General features: G+C 53.8%; 1 protein-coding gene and 1 long non-coding RNA gene across 3 annotated transcripts in view; one reads left to right on the top strand and one right to left on the bottom strand.

The window, feature by feature from the left end:
- Nucleotides 1–57: 57 nt before the first annotated feature.
- On the top strand, nucleotides 58–10233 carry SPINT1 (serine peptidase inhibitor, Kunitz type 1; the record flags this gene model as incomplete). Of its 2 annotated transcripts, XM_079698886.1 has the most annotated exons (10): nucleotides 58–529; nucleotides 5831–5958; nucleotides 6190–6328; nucleotides 6438–6608; nucleotides 6783–6809; nucleotides 7149–7274; nucleotides 7389–7439; nucleotides 8467–8637; nucleotides 8862–8909; nucleotides 9344–10233. In XM_079698886.1, the coding sequence occupies 10 exons, from the start codon at nucleotides 70–72 to the stop codon at nucleotides 9553–9555; spliced, it is 1533 nt and encodes a 510-aa protein (XP_079555012.1). In that variant the 3' UTR covers nucleotides 9556–10233. The 2 variants fall into 2 exon arrangements, with proteins under 2 accessions (XP_079555012.1, XP_079555011.1); XM_079698885.1 differs by lacking the exon at nucleotides 7149–7274 and having other exon boundaries at nucleotides 73–529.
- Nucleotides 10234–12319: 2086 nt separating this feature from the next.
- LOC307050815 overlaps nucleotides 12320–13655 on the bottom strand; it is a 30137-nt gene continuing 28801 nt past the window's right edge. Inside the window, exon 3 of the long non-coding RNA XR_013810812.1 lies at nucleotides 12320–12398. This is a non-coding gene — a long non-coding RNA (uncharacterized lncRNA). The remainder of the gene's footprint in view (nucleotides 12399–13655) is intronic.

The following is a 13655-nucleotide window of genomic DNA, read 5'->3' as shown; positions in this document are numbered from 1 at the left end:
CCTCGGAGCTCAGGGGCCCGCACTGTGAAGGTGACCCCCGTGGGGAGGAGGGCGACGGTCCCTGGGGGGATGATGGCCGGGGCCCGCCTCTCCCAGGTCCGCATCCCAGCGGTCGCCGTGTGGCTCCTTTGCTCGCTCGGCCTCCTGGGCACCGAGGCCGGGCCGCCGCCCGTGCCCCCCGGTCTGCTCACGGCCGACAACTGCCTGGACCGCTTTACCCCCGGGGTGCCTGCCTTCGTGCTCGACACCGACGCCTCGGTGAGAAACGGCGCCACCTTCCTGCGCTCCCTCACCGTGCGCCGCGGCCGGGACTGCGTGCACGTCTGCTGCAGCTCCAACGACTGCAATCTGGCGCTGGTGGAGTTGCAGCCCGACGGCGGGGAGGACGCCATCGCCTCCTGCTTCCTCATCAACTGCCTCTACGAGCAGAACTTCGTGTGCAAGTTCGCGCCCAGGGAGGGCTTCATCAACTACCTCACGCGGGAGGTTTACCGCTCCTACCTCGAGCTGCGGACCCAGGGCTTCGGAGGTAAGGACGAGGGTGCCAGGATTCGGGGAGACTCAGGATTGGTTATGGAGTCTTGCGCGAGGCATCAGAACGCAGTTAGGAGGAGAGTCCCATTCGACCCCAACTCCTCCTTAGAGGTAGGCGGTACAAACAGTAAATAAAGGACAGGCTACAGGAGTGGGGAGGGCTGACACCCTAGAGCCCAGACTGGCTCCTGAATTCAGGATGTTGAGTGGGTTGGTGCTCAGGGATGTGTGTACAAGAGAGAGGATGCAGCTTCTCCGGATTCTCACTTCTGGCCCCAATAGGCCAAGTCAGGGAGTTAGCTGTCTGGAGGCCACCTGGTGACTAGATAGGTAGAAGATACGCCTGGCGCCTTGGCGGAGCACTGTCCTAGGCAACTTGGTGCCCTGTCAAATGAACCTGGTGAAGGATAGGTTCCTTCTCCACTGCTGGGCTTGGGATTGGTTATAGCATCTCTCTGTACTCCTCCCCCCACGAGCTGATTTTTTGGTGGTCTGGGGGAAACTGCCAGGCCCCCAGAGTCTAAAGAACAAGCCCAGTCTGGGGGTGACCCAACTGGGGAGGGGGCGGTATTGAGGGCGCAGTAGCCTAGAGCCTCTGGGGTGGGGGTGAGGAGGGTTGCTGGGTGAGTCAGCCCACTGGTATTTATAACTGGTAGGGAAGGGATGTCAGCTGTCCAGGCAAGTGTGTGTGTGTGTGTGTGTGTGTGTGTGTGTGTGTGTGTGTGTGTGTGTGTGTGTGTGTGTGTGTGTGTAAGACAGGCAGGGCTGTCAGCTGTCCAGGCAAGTGTGTGTGTGTGTGTGTGTAAGACAGGCAGGGCTTTCCCTGCTCAGGATCTGGTAACCAAGCTGTCTGCTCACCTTGTTTACTTCCAGAATAAGGGCAAAGTCGGGCCCAGGGCTCCTTCTCTTTCCTCCTGGGACTGAGCAGTTAGCTGGGATCAGGGCCCCTCCAGAGACCTTCATTCCCCATTCTCTCCACCTGCTGTTCTGGCCAGGTGGGGCTCCGGGGCAGGGATGGCTCACTCTGATAACCTCTGTTAGCTCTCTACGGTTTGCTGATTGCTATGCCACTCAGCCTCTAACTTAGGCATCATGACAACCACCTCTGAAAAGGGTGCTATTAGTAGTCATCCCACTTTTAGATTAGGAAACTGACTCCCATGTTAAATAATTTGCCCAGGATAACACTGCCCACAAATGGGAGACCTGGGATTCAACCCCAGGCAGGACCTCCAAAAGTCCTGTGCTGTTCCTCACACAAGACCACCTTTCTGGTAGAAACCTGTCTCTGATCCAGGACAGCTCAGTGGACAACAGAATCAGAGACTGGGGAGCCCAGGGGCCAGGGTTGGACTGGAGCTGGGTGGTCTCAGTTCTGGAAAGTAGAAAAGGGACTTTCTTCTCCAGCCTTTCCTCTTCTCCCTATCCTTCCAATAGCTCTGGATCTCTGAGGAGAGGTAGGGTGGAGATTCCAGGAGGGGGACACTGTCTCTGGGCCAGGCTGCGCCACTGAGTCCCACTGGGCCAGGGCCTGAGCCTGTTCCACAAGGAAGCAGCAGAGTGTAGGTGGTGATGACTCTAATTGACCTGAGCTGCCTGCCCTCCCTGCTCTGCCAGGACCCCTCACTGTAGGGCTAGCGCCTGAAACTCTGGGGTCTGGTCAGGAAGCTGAGCTGGATGGGGCCTTCCTCATCTGGAAACCTCCCCACCCCCTGACTGGCCTGGTTGGCACAAGACAGGATGGAGTGGGGATTTCCTGGGACCTGTGGGGAGCTGGGTAGAGCTTGGACTTAGTGTGGGCCCCAGGCCATTTCAGGGCACCGCAGCATTTTGGGGAGTGGGGGATGCCATGTGCATGTCAAGGAGTCCATTCTCAGCTGAGTCCCATTAGAGAGGTTGGAAGTACAAAGAGGGTACAAAGAGGGTCAAGCCACTGTGGCATCCTGGAGGCTAGGCTAGGGTAGACCAAGGCAGGCAAAGTGGGCAAGTGCTCAGGGCTTCTAAAACCTTTGATTTACTGGGGAGAATCCTCCCCAGGGTGGGTTGATCTGTTCCCCCTTTCCTGCCTATGGCCAGGCCAGTCCAGTCCAGATTGCCGGGACCTCCTGAGCACCCTGCTCTTTCCTCCTCTCCCCTTCCCCCTCTTTCCGTTGGAGGAGTGGCTTAGAAGGTGGAGTCTGTGTTTCCCTTGAGAGTCCTGAGGCCTGGCAGCTGGGGGAGGGGCTGGCTTTATTGCTACTCTGGCCCTTTGCTTTCTTGGGGGTGGGATAAAGGGAGTGGTAGGGCAGGGCATCTGCCCCTTGCTCCTGGGGGCTGGGGCTTGGAGAGGACCAGCTGTGTGTGTGTGGACGTTGCTGATTTGGCCCAAGGTCTGCCATGCCACTCAGCTTGCCACTTCCACCCTGGGGGCCAGTGGTGCTAGCCTGTCTTTCTGCTAGTAGACTGCCAAGTAGTCTGTCTTCTTTCCCCTTTGCGACTGCTGATTACTTTCTGAAAAATGCAAGGAGGGAGGAATGGGCTCCTCCCAGCTCACTGCCCCCTTGGCTTGGCCTCTCACCTCAGGGCCTGGGGATGGCACCTGTTGGGCCCTTAAGCCACTGGGCTGGGGCTTGGTTCCAAACAGGTACTTTCCTGCTCTCCCGGTCTTATTTCCCCTCAACCGAGCTTCCCTTTTCTCATTTCGTAGCCCTCTGCACCATTTGATGTGTTCCTCTGTGGAAGTTCTCCCCTCCCATCCCTTTGTTGTCACTGTGTGTCCTGGTCTTCTCACCTCTGGGACCACCCTCTGAGAGTTCCCTGTTGGCTCTGCTTGCTCTGCTTTCTCTGCCTCATCAAAGAAGAATCTCTGTGACTCAGCCTCCTACCAGCTGTTCTTATCTCTTTACCGTCTCTTCTTTGAACTCTTACACTTGATGTAACCCTCTGCAGAGCCTCTGTGGAGGGCAGTTGGGCAATACCCACCCAAAGTGTAAATGCACATAACCCTCAACACGACTCCACTTGCAGGAACTCATCTTGCGGCTATGCTTAAACATGTGTAAAACAACTTACCAGGCAATCAGTCACTGTACCATTGTTTATAAGAGCAAAGAACTGGAAACAATCTCAGTGTCTGTCAACACATCCTATAATTGGGTACTGTGGTGCTGTTTTAATCATAATAATAAAACCTGAGGTAGCAAGGGTTAGTTCTTAGTAGGGAGGGAGGGAGGGAGGAAAGGAGGAAAGGAAGGAAGGAGGGAGGGAGGAAAGAAGGACCTACATCAAGAGAGACTGATGGACTGGTTAAATGTGTTGTAAATTTTAGTGCATTCATACAATAAGTACTATGCAACAACAAAAAAAAGGAAGAAGAAGAAGTTCTTTATATATTGCTATGACTGATTTCCAGTATATATTAAGGGAAAAGTAAGATGAAGAACTAGCATGCTTGTGAATATTCTATACACTCTCTCGATACTGACACATACACACACACCCAAACTAGTAATTGAGAATGCCTCTGGAGAGAGGAACCTGGGGGTTTAAGAATCGGGGACTTAATTCTCACTACCCTTTTGTATTTTTTGCATATTTCATCATGTACTTGTATTACCTAAGTTAAAAACAAAAACAAAACCCAAAGATTATAAAGATTATTTTAAAAATCACGCTTCTAAGCACATATGGCCTGCAGCATGGTGTTTTGATGTTTTGGAGAGAGCACGAATCAGACCAGGGTTCAAACCCCAGCTCTGCCGTTTTGAAACTGAGCGACCCTGGGCAAGTCATTTAACCTCTCTGGTGTCAATTTGCTCATCTGGAAAGAGGGGCGAGAATGCAGTTGTGGCAGGATCTATCCAGCCCAGCCGGTCTCCTCAAGGTCCACCTAACCAGTCTTGCAAATTCCCGACTCCTTGCTTTGGCTCATCATGTTTTCTGCTGTCATCAACAACACAGAACATTCTTCCCCACAACGAAACAAACAAAAACAAAAGGATCAAAAAATCCTTTCTCCCTTCTTCACAAAGCCTTGCCTTTTTCCTCTAGCTTGCTGTGGTCTTTCCCTTCTCCAAACATCCACTTCCTTTTCTTGTATATGTATCACACAGCCCTTCATCTTGTTGGGTCTTTCTCCCATTTTGCTTCCTGTTGTTGGGTCTTGCCTGCCTAACTGGACCGTAGTACCCTCAAGGGCAGTGTGTCCATTTCCTAGGGCTGCTGTGCCATGTTACTACACCCTGGGTGACTGAAGACACTAGAAATGTACTGTCTCACAGTTCTGGAGGCCAGAAGTCCAAACTCAAGGTGTCAGCAGGGCCATACTCGCTCTGAAGACCCTGGTTGGGGGGAGGGCATGGTTGCCTTGCGTCCCCTTGTAACTGGAGGCAGAGTCTGTCTGAGGTGGCAGAGGCATCCTGCTCCTGTGCCAATCATCGTGGGACACCAGGGCTTGACGTGGTGCTGCCCGGGGCTCTGCTCAAGGTCTCTGTCCAGATGGGCTTCTTAGCAGTGATATGGGTTGCAGAGCGAGGGGTGATGGTGTTAATTACACATTGACTTATTTGGCTTTTCAAAAGTATCGTTACTCTTAACTTTTGTTGTTGTTGTTGTTGTTTATTTATTTATGGCTGTGTTGGGTCTTTGTTTCTGTGCGAGGGCTTTCTCCAGTTGCGGCGAGCGGGCGCCACTCTTCATCGTGGTGCGCGGGCCTCTCACTGTTGTGGCCTCTCCCGCTGCGGAGCACAGGCTCCAGACGCGCAGGCCCGGTAGTTGTGGCTCATGGGCTTAGTTGCTCTGCGGCATGTGGGATCCTCCCAGACCAGGGCTCGAACCCGTGTCCCCTTCATTGGCAGGCAGACTCCCAACCACTGCGCCACCAGGGAAGCCCCGTTACTCTTTAACTTTTTAAAGTAATTAGCACAAGTACCTGCTTATTGTAGAAAACAAGAAAAGTTCCCCTTCCAAATATACGTGCATATATTGATATATATATATAGTGTATATATATATTGTATATGTATATTGATATATATAGATATATATTTTTTTTCTTTTTTTCCTAAATGGGATCAGATGGAAATGCTGTTTAGTTATTTGCTTCAGAAAGTTGGTTTTACAACATAAAAATGTCTTAAGTATAATATATCTAAACAGAGGGCAAGAAGATGGTTTAGTTGTGAAATCGCATCTGTGTCTCAGGCAGGCTGCCGAGTCCTAGGTTGGTCTAGTTGCGACCCATAAGGCACCAGCCCCCCACTCCAGGAGAGATCCTGTCCATTCAGTGAGAGTTGACCTTATCTCACCTTCCTCCCAGGGTCCCGGATCCCCAAGGCCTGGGAAGGCACAGACTTGAAGGTACAGCCACAGGAACCCCTGGTGCTGAAGGGTGTGGAGAACACAGACTGGCACCTACTGCAGGGTGACACAGACGTCAGGGTAGAGGTGCGATGCTGGGCTGGCTCCCTGACCCCCACCTCAGCTCTCCAGGGCCCCCTTTCTGGGGCCATAGGCCAAACTGCGGCTCCAGATGGGGTGGGGTGGATAGAAGCTGAGGATCCATTTAATACCAAGTCCCTCGGCTCCCCGCAGTGGGGCAGCGGGGCTGACTGGGAGGACCTGGGGCCAACCAGGGGCATCAAGAGGTCCCAGCCTGATGGCCACTCCTGTGTTTAGAGGAATGATCCAGACCAGGTGGAGCTGTGGGGACTCAAGGAAGGCAGCTACCTGTTCCAGCTGACGGTGGCCGGTTCAGACCAGCCAGAGAGCACGTCCAACATCACAGTCACCGTGCTGTCCCCCAAGCAGACAGAAGGTGAGGAAGGGGGTGGGGAGGCAGACCCAGGACTCACCCACCCCCTGCACCCTGCTCCGGCTCTGTTGATTGGCCCTCGGAGCTCCCTCACCAGCTTTCCTTCCCCCAGAATATTGCCTCGCATCCAGCAAGGTGGGCCGCTGCCGTGGTTCCTTCCCCCGCTGGTACTACGACCCCACAGAACGGATCTGCAAGAGTTTCGTTTATGGAGGTTGTCTGGGCAACAAGAACAACTACCTTCGGGAAGAAGAGTGCGAGCTCGCCTGCCGCAATGTGCAAGGTGGGCCTTTGTGAAGCAGTGTTGGGGCTCAGGTGACATTCCCCCAGGGTAGGTGTTCTCTCGTCATGGGTCAGGGAGGTGGGCGTGGGAATCCCCCGTCCTTGGGCCCCCTGTCAGCTCATCCCTGCTGGGGCCTGGCCCTGCCTCCTCTCACGTCTCTGTTTTCTCTCCCAGGCCCCTCAGTGGAAAGGCATCATCCAGGTGGGCTTTGCTCCTGTCCCTATTCCCCTCACCCCTGCCAGCTCTCCAGCCTCTGTCAAGTCCAGGCCCCTGACCACACCGCCCTGGCCCAACAACCTATTCCTACCATCACGATGAAGGCCCTCGAGTGCCCCAGCCCTTGCAGCCCAGGATCCTCCTATCAGCTTCTGCCCGTTTTGTGTGTAGGAGGGTATAAGGGACAGGGGTGGAAAGGGAACCGGGGTTGTGTCATGATGCCACCTTGGGGTAGAGAGGGCCAGGTAGATGATGGACTCTTGGTATTTGCTGGCCGCTGCTTGAGTCTGACCTCACCGTCCACCCCGTCCCACCCCCACCTAGTGTGCTCTGGCACCTGTCACTCCAACAAGTTCCGCTGCAGTGATGGCTGCTGCATCGACAGCTTCCTGGAGTGTGATGACACTCCCGACTGCCCCGACGCCTCCGATGAGGCCACCTGTGAAAAATGTGAGGCCTGGGGGATGGAGGGTGGTGGGCACAGCAAGGGAGGTCCAGACCACTCACCCCACACCTCTGGGAGACCCTTGTCAGGTCTGCGCCTCTGATCTTTCATCTTTGCAGATACCAGAGGCTTCGATAAACTCCAGAGGGTCCATTTCCCCAGGGACAAAGGTGAGCTCCTGCCCAGGTCCCCTGGGTCAGGGCTGGCACTGCTATCCTCACTCATCCCATCAATGGGCCGAAGGCCCATTGTGTACCAGGCTGTGGGCAGAAAGCTGGGTGGGGGGTGTCCTGGACTTTCCTTCTATGTTTCCCAAGCATCATACATCCTCTTAACACGTTCAGAAATTTAGCCATGCCTACATATCACTGAGATGTTATTGATTTAACTTAATGTATTAAAAAGGAAATTTCATGTCACTACCGTAAATGAAAAGCCACTGTTATACGCCACGATCTGAGACTATTAAAGTAAGTATAACAGGGACTTCCCTGGTGGCGCAGTGGTTAAGAATCTGCCTGCCAATGCAGGGGACATGGGTTCAATCCCTGGTTCGGGAAGATCCCACATGCCACGGAGCAACTACACCCGTGCGCCACAACTACTGAGCCTGCGCTCTAGAGCCCATGAGCCTAGAGCCTGTGCTCTACAACAAGAGAAGCCACCACAATGAGAAGCCCACACACCGCAACGAAGAGTAGCCCTGGCTCACCGCAACTAGAGTAAGCCCACGCACAGCAACGAAGACCCAACGCAGCCAAAAATAAAAATAAATAAATAAATAAATTTATTTTTAAAGAAAAAATAAGTATAATAAAACGTGGTAATAAATTTTAGCTGGACATTGTTGTCTGCCAAGGCTCAGACCCTTAGCCTTTGTTAAAAGGCAGACTATCCAGTGCTAGAGAGAAATCCAAGACCTTGATAGAATTGGGAATGCTGAAAGAAAATTGAAAAATAATGATATGAGTCAGTCTAGGGTGATTCTGGGCCTAAGCTTACTCTCCTGTATTTATCTTCCTTGCAGCACTTTAGATGGGCCAGATATTTCTGGGGCCCCCAGGCCCTCATTGAGTCACAGCCATCCTCAACATGGGGAGGAGGGTCAGGAGGTGGTGGGCAGCAACGATGTGGAGCCTGGTGGTGGCAGGGAGGCCCCGTGGACACTCACCCATTTGCCTGCTCCTTACCCACCAGGCCACTGCGTGGACCTGCCAGACACGGGCCTCTGCTTGGAGAGCATCCCCCGCTGGTACTACAACCCGTTCACTGAACACTGCGCCCGCTTTACCTATGGCGGTTGCTATGGCAACAAGAACAACTTTGAGGATGAGGAGAAGTGCCTTGAGTCCTGTCGTGGCATCTCCAGTGAGCAGGGCAGTGGGGGCGGAAGATGGGGAGGGGAAAGGTTTTAGCTAGAGCATTTGGCTCAGTCCCAAGGCCTGGGCTGGTCACACCTCGTCCTCAGAGCACCCGGAGTAGGGGTGGGAAAGGATGGCATTGGGTCTGGGGCACTGCTGAAGAGCAGCTATGTCTTTGAACCCTTCGTATTGACTTGTCTCTCCACGACCCCCGCCCTGATCATTTTGTAGAGAAGGATGTGTTTGGTCTGCGGCGGGAAAGCCCCATTCCCAACACAGGTAAGCCCCCATCTGCCCCGTCACCACTGAGTAGGTATCAACTCAAGGATCAACTCACACAATTGGTTGTGCCTGCCTAAGCCAGTGTTGAGAAGGATCCCGAGGTTGGCTAAAAGGACAGAGTGCCACGATCAATAGTGATATCTGCCAGGGGCAAGGGAGAGAAGCATAAAAGTGCATGCCAGGTGTGTGTGCCGTCAGCACCCTGGGCCTTTCCCCACACTACCTGCAAGCAGAGCAACCTGGAGCTGAGACCCGAAGCCCATCAGAATCCCTCCCACCGAGCTCCCAATGGAGCTGGTTGAGCTGCTCACATGCCTGAGGGCCTTCCACGCCCGGCATCCATTTGCCTCGTCCCTTCCATACAGAGTGGGGGTGGGCGTCAGAACTGAGCAGGCCCTGGGAGCATCTCATTCGCCTCCTCCTTCCTCCAGGCTCCGTGGAGGTGGCCATTGCAGTGCTCCTGGGCACCTGCATCGTGGTGGTGGTAGCCATCCTGGGTTACTGCTTCTTCAAGAACCAGAGGAAGGGCTTCCACAGACACCGCCACCACCACCCCCCACCCTCTACCCCCACCAGCTCCAAGGTATCCACCACCGAGGACATGGAGCATCTGGTCTACTACCAAACAACCCGACCCCTCTGAGCCTGAGGCCCTAGAGGGCTCTCGCCAGTTCTCACCTGGCCCTGCTTCCTCCTTGCCAAGGTGGAGGCCTGGGCTGAGGAAGACTTTGGGACCAGACTCCTCCAGCCTGTTTCCCAGGCCGATCTGCCTCCAGGGCCAGGGCTCCAGACCCTCTTGGAGGTGTCTCAGTTAAGCTCAGGCTACTTGTTCCTGAGAAAACTCAAGGGTCTGCAAGGAGCAGAAAATCTCTGAGCCAGGAGTCCCACGCATGGTTGGACCCGTCTGCCTAGGACTTCAGAGGAAGTTGGAATTTTGCTTCCTGTTCAGAGCTGCCTGCCCCCATCCCACGACCTTGGGAAGAGGCCTGCGGTGGTGTCAGAGGCTGGAGGCCCCAACTCCGTCCTCCAGAGCTGCCCCTCCCACCCTGCAAACTCCAGGGCTGGGGTGCGGGGGAGGACATCCCTGTATATTCTGTGTTGTACAGAGCTGCTTTCTGTTTATTTAATGCCATGGCGGGTGGGTGAGAGGAGTGGAAAGTGGCTCTCTGGCCGCTGCCGCCTCTTCCCCTTCCTTGCGGAGTGAGCCCCAACCTGGCCTGGCACACAGCCAGATCCTCGGCACCCCCCAGGGCCCTGCTGCTCCCCTACTTCCCACCGGCCCCAGTCCACCCACAGTGTAATAAAGTGATTTGTCCTGTGAGTCTCCTGCCTCTGCTCTGTGGGCCAGGAGAGGGACAGCGCTGCAGGGGGAGATGGGACTGCCCCGTCCTACCGGTTCAGGCTTTGGTCACCCTGTTTAGCAGGTTTTCCCGCCCTTCCCGAAACTGTCCTAGCCCCAGCCCCTGAGGGTGGGGAGAAGTGCCAAGTCTGACCGCCAGGGGGTGGGGAGGGGAGAAAGGGCCGTGGGAATAGGGGGCCTAGGGAGGCCACGGAGCGATGTTTCTTCCGGGTTTGAGCCTGCAGTGTAGTTGGGGGGGGGTGTGCATAGGCTTGAACCCTTGTTCTTTTTTTTCCGCGGCATTTGGGAATCTTAGCTCCCTGACCAGGGATGGAACCCTGGCCCCCTGCAGTGGAAGCACGGAGCCCTAAACACTGGACCGCCAGGGAAGTCCCCTGAACCCTGGTTCTTATCTCTGCTCCCTTTGGTGTGGGTGCAGGGGTCCCACGTGGCCACCCACAGAAGCCTCTGCTTTACCGGAGTGTAGTTGCTCTCTAGTCTCTGAGGAAGGAGTCTTTAGCTGAGTTGCTTCTCTCCAACCCACACCCCTGCATGTGTTTGGGCTACCTGCCTCTTGGTGCCCCCCCCAAAAAAGAAAAAATCATCCCTTTAATTCACCTCTTCATTTTCTTTTTTAACAATTTTTTTTTTTTTTTTGGCCGCATCACACGACATAGGGGATCTTAGTTCCCCAACCGGGGATCTAACCTGCGCCCCCTACAGTCAAGGCACAGAGTCTTAACTGCTGGACCAGCCGGGAAGCCCCCATTTCTTCATTTATTCAACAAATTATTTATTGAGCTCCTATGTGCCAGGCACCGCCAGTCATTAGAAATTTGGTTTTGTAAGATAAGCACATAGGAAGTACTATGTAAGTGCTTTACATATCTCAAGTGATTGCCTCAGCACACAACCCTGGGATGAAGGTACTATTATTATCCTCATTTTACAGGTGAGGAAACTGACTCAGCAAAGTTCAGTTCCTAAGGTCCTAGAGCTGGTACCGGAGGACTGATTTAAACCCTTACATTATGGCTCCAGGGTCTAGCCTTACAAAAGAGACACTTTTAAATTGTGATAAATGCTATACAGAAAAATCAAACGGCAGTGTGAGAGGTTGGGAGCTACTTTTAAAGGATTGAAGGGCAACCTAGGTGAATGTCCATATTTGAGTCCTAAGTGCACGGCTCAATGAATTTCTGTAACTGAACACACCCAGGAGCCAAGCCCTCAGATCAAGAAGCAGAACCTTATTAGCAGCCCAGGATGGGCCTCCTTTTGATGGGTAACTTTCTCACACCTTTGTGTTCTAGTACCTGTTGTACTCAGCCTGGACCACCTCCCCCTTTCGCATCCTCCTGCATACACACAGCTGGCGGTACTCCCTACTCTACATCCCTGTGTCTGCTAACAGGACCTTCAGCACAGAGCACCCCCTTTTCCTTTCCATTTACTTATCTGTCTTCCCACTGGGTTGTGGGCTCCTGGAGACAAAGATGGTATCTTTTTTTTTTTTTTTGTGGTACGCGGGCCTCTCACTGTTGTGGCCTCTCCTGTTGCGGAGCACAGGCTCCGGATGTGCAGGCTCAGCGGCCACGGCTCACGGGCCCAGCCACTCCGCGGCACGCGGGATCCTCCCGGACCGGGGCACGAACCTGTATCCCCTGCATCAGCAGGCGGACTCTAAACCACTGCGCCACCAGGGAAGCCCAACATAGATGGTATCTTAAGTCATCTCTGGGTCTCCAGCACCCCTCTACGACCTTAGTAAATGGTAGTAGTTCAATAAACTGAGTAGATGGCAGGGGGTGGGTCCCGTTACGGTGCTGTGGCTATTCTTATTTCATCAGGCACTGTATTTTTTTTCTTTTTTGGCCGAGACACACAGCTTGTGGGATTTTAGTTCCCCAGTTAGGGATTGAACCTAGGCCCTCGGCACTGAGAGCACAGAGTCCTAACCACTGGACCGCCAGGGAATTCCCAGACACAGTATTTTTGCTTCCTACCTTGCCAGCCACTCATCCATCCTTCAAAGTTCGAAATGGGCTCTATTCCTCTTCTGGTCTCCCCAGCACTGGGAACAACCTTCATTATCCCTTGGTTCTCTATGAGCACTTCCGGGCTGAGGTCAATTCTGTTCCCAACGCCTAGAAGAGTAATCAACACATAATAAAAGCTTAATAAGTGTTTGTTGGACCAAAGGGAGCATCCTCCTCTTAGGGAGAGGTGGAGATGAAGTGAGATGATGGCAGACAAAGCGCCTTCCCTAGAAGGAGCTGCTGGGAGGGAGGAGGGCAGGGCTGAGTCAGCTGGGTGACAGGAGGTGGGAGCGCGGAGGAGCCGCTAGGGGGCGCGCTCACCACTGCTGGGCGCTGTCTTTGCTGCAAGGGTTGGATCCAGAGTACACAGTCCCAGGCAGGTGTCAGGTGTGGAGCAATAAAAGCTGAGACGCAGTGCCTGTTCTGCAGTTTACACTCTGGAGTGCAGGCGGAAGGAATGCAAATACTGTAACAAAACAATATGGTCCCCAAACTGCTGAGCTGTCCCCAGCTGTTCTCTGCTCCATCCCCAGCCAAATGACTCCCTTTCTCAGAACTTTCATGCCTCCCAGGACTTCCTTGGTGGTCCAGTGGGTGAGACTCCAAGCTCCCAATGCAGGGGGCCCGGGTTCGATCCCTGGTCGGGGAAATAAGATCCCACATGCGTGGGGCAACTAAGCCTGCATGCTCTAGAGCCCGCATGCCACACCTAGAGAGCCCGCGTGCCACACTACTGAGCCCGCGTGCTCTGGAGCCCCCATGTCACAACTAGGGAGCCCCACACACCACAACTCCAGAGCTCGTGTGCTGCAACTACTGAGCCCAAGTGCTCTAGAGCCTGTGCACCACAACTAGAGAGAAGCCCACGCGCGGCAATGAAGACCCAGCGTGCTGCAACTAAGACCTGACGTAGCCAAATAAATAAATATTAAAAAAAAAAAAGACCCGGCACAGCCTAAATAAATAGAACTGTCATGCCTCCTTTCTTTGCACAGGCAGTTGCCTCCACCTCAAATGCCTCTTTACCCCCTGGAAAGCTCCTACTTACCTCGTGATCCAGCTCAAAAAGCCTTCGCTGTTTCATAGCTGCCCTCTCCATTCTCTCACAGCTCTGCTGCATACATATGACCCATGTTAGCATAAGTCTACCCTTATAGGGACAAGGCTCCTCAGGGGCAGGGATGGGGACTGGGTCTTATTTATCTCAGTATCAACTGTGCTAGGATCTGCTTGTGCATACAAGGTATCCCACAAATGGCTGTTGAATAAAACAGAGGCTGATCAAGCCATGGAGATTAAGAAAGAGGTTGAGAAACGGCTTCATGAAGGAGGTATAAAATGAGATGAGCAGGTGGGTGTGGGTGC

Source organism: Hyperoodon ampullatus, assembly GCF_949752795.1.
Source record: "Hyperoodon ampullatus genome assembly, chromosome: 3".
NCBI classification, from domain to species: Eukaryota; Metazoa; Chordata; class Mammalia; order Artiodactyla; family Ziphiidae; genus Hyperoodon; species Hyperoodon ampullatus.
Note: the sequence above shows the minus strand (reverse complement) of the source record. Positions and strands in the feature narration are given on the sequence as shown.